At 62.2% G+C, this 4489-nt stretch overlaps 1 protein-coding gene across 3 annotated transcripts; it reads left to right on the plus strand.

Annotated features, from left to right (window-relative positions):
• Window positions 1–220: 220 nt before the first annotated feature.
• LOC113210505 (large neutral amino acids transporter small subunit 1-like) lies at window positions 221–4149 on the plus strand (the record flags this gene model as incomplete). 3 transcript variants are annotated; one of them, XM_052276937.1, is given in 5 exon segments in its annotated part: window positions 221–523; window positions 2705–2903; window positions 3114–3374; window positions 3479–3604; window positions 4008–4149. In XM_052276937.1, coding segments are annotated over 4 exon segments (722 nt in total), but the record flags the coding sequence as incomplete, so codon positions are not given.
• Window positions 4150–4489: the final 340 nt, after the last annotated feature.

A 4489-nucleotide genomic window follows, 5' to 3' on the forward strand; every position in this document is an offset into this window, starting at 1 on the left:
GAGGGGGAAGGGGAGGGAGAGAAAGAGAGAGAACGAGCGAAAGGGCGCGGGAAAGAGGAAGCAGGACGCACCGCGTGCGCGGCGCGGCGTCGGGTGGCCGTCGCCGCCACCGCGGGGAGGGAGGGTGCGGTGGAGGTGCCGGGGTAGGGGGAAAGGAGGGGGATAGGGGGGAGAGGGCGAGGGGGGCGCCCTGCCCTGCGCGCGCTCACTCGCACACCAGCGCGCCGGCGGGGTGAGGCGAGGCGAGCCAGGCACGGCGACGCGACAGGCAACGGCCGGCGGCTCGCTGCTCGCTCCGCTCGGCAGTCGGTGCCGGCACGGAGTTGGAGTGGGTTGTGGGTAACGCGCGGCGGATCCTCCTCGTGCCGAGTACTTTCTCAAGCAGCCGACGCAGGCCGTCGGCGTGGACGTGGGGTACCGCGCCGACGCCAGCAGCCCTATATCGTCTCGGACACCGCGAGCCACACGGGCGTCGTCGCCAGGCTGACGCGGGCGGATCAGGACAGCGCGCCAACTCGCGCACGTGAGTGCTAACCTCATTGAAGGCGTGAGGACACGCGACACAGCCACACCGCGAGCCCCGGCCCGGCGTCGTATGAGAAGTTGTGACGGCCGTGATTTGAAAGCGCGGGAAACCTTCCTTCGAGGTTCCAGGTGCGCGGATGAATTTTTCATCCGGTCGCCGCGGTCGCTTGTCCATAGGTGCGACAGTGTGGCGGAGCGGAGTGGTGGTGTTTCCGATGACAGCTGTCCATTCCCTCTATTTGCTGAGTGTGTTATCTCCCCGTCCCGAAGTGCGACTCTTTCACGTCGGCCCTCGCGCCGCCGCCGGCCTCCGAGTCCAGCATGTGTGCTCTGCTCACACACATTACCATGCTCGGCGCCGGGAGACAACTCGCCTGCTTGCTCCGGCAGGGAAGGCTGATCCAGAGGGGGAAAGGGGTGGAGGCGGGAGTGGCCGTTCTGTCGATTCGCGCGCTGAGAAGTTAGCACGCCTGTCGAGCCGAAGCGGGTACGTGAAGAGGAGGGGGGCAGAGGAGGGGGCGTGGCCATGACCGGAAGAGGTATTTTTACGCGTACGCCCGGCGCCACTTTGGGCCAAGCAGTGGCAGGGCGTCCACCTGCGCGCCCCACTGTGTGTCTGGCAGTAGTAGATTTCCATCCGGGTAAAGGACTTCCCTATCCTGTGCCTAAATCGGTTAGGGTTAGGGGAAAACCAGGAGGCATTGTAATGCGACACTGGTCTTTCGGGGTGAAGCTTCGGTCGTATGGTCGTACTGTACGAATTCCTGTAAGAAGAAAACTGCGGACGATACGGCTACGCGACTTGTCCGTCACATCCGTCCACACCTCCCATTATGTTCCCCTCCCCCCCCTCCATTTGTCTCCATTTTTCTCCACCTCTCCGCGCCGCGCACCGTCGTCATCGTTGCTGAGAAAATTAGTGGGCAGGTCAGCGCGGCAAGTGCGAGCGTTTGCGGTTTCAGCCTCGGCAGACTGGGAGGTGCGAGGGAGACGGCGGCCGGCCGACACGCCCACCCGGGCCCCGGCCACGGCGGGTACCCCCGGCTTGCCCCGGCGCCCCCGGCCCGCCTGATGATGGTCCTGGCGGAGGCGGGCCGCAAATAATAAAATGCTCGTCGGCGGCGTGGCGATGAGCGCCTGCCTCGCAAGACGAGCCGTAGAGCGGACACAGTCGTCTCGCAGATTGGACTTGAAAAATGTCAGCGCCGTAGGGTCGACCACTTTGGATTTTTGGTGTACATGGAATATCTGAGATATTTTACGGAATGTCTGGAATATTTTCGGAAATGTTTTCCGTGTGTATGGAATATCCAAGTGGTCCACCCCTCGATTGGAACCCCCTCTACTTCACTATAAATGGAAGCGTACACGCGTACACGGAGCATACACTCTCTGATTTTTAATGGGTTTTTAAAAAAGTTTTCCCTGATTTTTTTTCTAAGGGGCTACTGATTTCTGTGAGTGAACTCCATTTCGACTCCTCAGCACCTTGCTCCCCAAGCTCACGGTGCTGGGCGCGGCCTCGGTGGCGGACAGGGATTGGGTGTCGGGCCCAGCCGGTGATACTGTGCGGTGCTCCGCGCGGTGTCTGTTCATGGCGAGTCGGTGGGAATGAATGGCCGCAGCGCGGCACATGATTTTCTTTCTTTTGCCAGTAGCTCAGAAGAGAGGAGGGGGGGGGGTCGTCTTTCAGGTATTCTAAGGACCTCGCGGCTGGGGCTTCCGTCCCACCCAGGTCTTGTCTGTCTTACGCTCAAACACACCCTGCCCCGCCGCCCCGTCGGACCTGCCGTCGCGCTCCTCGCGCCCCGTCCATCTGCTTCTGCCATCGATCCCTGTTCGTCATCGGTCAACGCTCCAGTCTAGACTCGTGCCTACGCCGTCGCACGCCACACACTGACAGCGTCACGTCGCGCCGGTTACACCCCACCACGCCCCGCAACTTGAATCAAGCGGAACAGAACGTGACCCGCTCAAAAGACCTGCAAAGAGCGGGCTACGCGAGCTAGACTCGCTCTCCGACAGGTGAGAGCAGAGGTGCAGGTAGGCGCGTTTGACTCGCGTAGCTCGCTCCTTGCAGGTCTCTAAACCGCATCCCCCGAGGGTTCGAATCGCGCCACTACGCTGCCGCACCCTCCTCCTGACTGCTCTGTTCTGACCTCTCCCTCTGTCCCCCCAGGCCGCCATGGGTAAGAAGGCCCCCGCGGCGGACGCCGGGGGCGAGGCCCCGGAAGGTGCGCTGCGCAAGATCACCCTCGCCGGCGGCGTCGCCCTCATCGTCGGCTCCATCATCGGCTCGGGCATCTTCGTGTCGCCGAGCAATGTGTTCGCGAAGACCGAGTCGGTGGGCTTCAGTCTTGTGATCTGGACGCTATCAGGTACGGTGTAGAACTTCAAGTACGTACCGGGTGTTTCATAAAACACGCAGGTGCGAGCGGGTTTGCCTACCCGCTCTGCCCGCAAGGCGCCATAGTCCCTTGGGTAGGCAAACCCGTTCGCACCTGTGTCCTTTATGAAACACCTGGTATAACCAAGTGCTAGTGTAGTGTGTGCAATAAATGTAATGAGCCCTGTGGTCCCGTCTCCAGGAGTGTTCTCGTGCCTGGGCGCGCTGTGCTACGCCGAGCTCGGCACGGTGGTGAACCGCAGCGGCGGCGAGTACGCGTACCTGACGGCCGCGCTCGGCCCGCTGCCCGGCTTCCTGCAGCTGTGGGCGTCGCTCGTCATCCTGCAGCCCACGCCGCTCGCCGTCATGGCGCGCACCTTCGCCGTCTACACGGCCAAGCCCTTCTTCGAGGGCTGCGAGCCGCCGGAGGCCGTCGTCAAGTTGCTGGCCATCGTGGGGCTGGGTAAGCCGACCAGCTTTTGTGGAAGTTGCACCTCCTCTCCCCTTCACGTTCCTTCCTCCTCTCCTCGCTCGCCTATTTGCATCCCGGCTGTTTGTTTGTTTCAGGCCTGCTCACCGCGGTGAACAGCACGTCCGTGCGCCTGGCCATGCGCGTGCAGGGCGTGTTCACCTGGGCCAAGATCCTCGCGCTGGTGCTCTTCATCATCCTGGGCGCGGTGACGGCGTTCAGCGGTATGTTATGGCGACGGGCACGGATGATGGCGCCGGCGCCCGGGCCCGCGGCCGCCGCGCGCCGCAGTCCTTATGTACTGAAAACAACTTGTGCCAATCTGTCCTCATCAGTTAGCGGCTGCAGCGCTCCGCCACGCCCCTCCGCTGCGACGACTAATCGACAGCGAGTTTAGATCCCTTTCCTTCCCGCTGCCCGATCGACAGCGACAGTGAGTGTCTTTCTCATTGCTGCCCCTGCTCTCTCCATCGCCCTTCATTTCCGTCGCGTCAAAGCCTTCGATGTTACTCGGCCTGATTGTCCGCAACTTTTTAATAAGATATAAATTCGTCCGTAAACAAAGTTTGATTCGTCGATCGATTTTCCTCCGTCGGTTGTAACGACGCAGGCCGCCCTTGTTCGCAGATGGCGTGGACAACCTCTCCCCCGCCTGGGAGGGCACCTTCTCGCCCGGCGCCGTGGCGATGGCCTCCTACTTCGGGCTGTTTGCCTTCGGCGGCTGGAACCAGCTCAACTTCGTCATCGACGAGCTGCAGGATCCGTACAGGTGCGTCTACGAGACCAGCGCCGTGCTGGAGGGGCTGTACCTCCAGCTCCAGACCCCCTTAGAAGCGCTGTCTGTGCCCAGCCCAGCCGGGCGCCTTGCTCCTCCCTCGCGGATTTGAGCTGAGCTGAGAGTTGAGCGGCCCCAGTCTCCGCCACTTGTAGCTCCGGCGGCAAACTCCCCCGGCTGGATCTGTTCCGGCGGTGAATGGGAACTAATTGGCCCATGTCCCGAAGTGTCAGGAGTCTGCCGTTGCCTTCCTTGCTCCTTTTCACGCTCTGCCTCGTCTCGTCTTTGCACCACCTCACCCCCTCGATCCGCAAAACTTGGGGCCGAACCGACG

Source organism: Frankliniella occidentalis, unplaced genomic scaffold (assembly GCF_000697945.3).
Source record: "Frankliniella occidentalis isolate FOCC.00 unplaced genomic scaffold, Focc_3.1 Scaffold5095, whole genome shotgun sequence".
Lineage (NCBI taxonomy): Eukaryota > Metazoa > Arthropoda > Insecta > Thysanoptera > Thripidae > Frankliniella > Frankliniella occidentalis.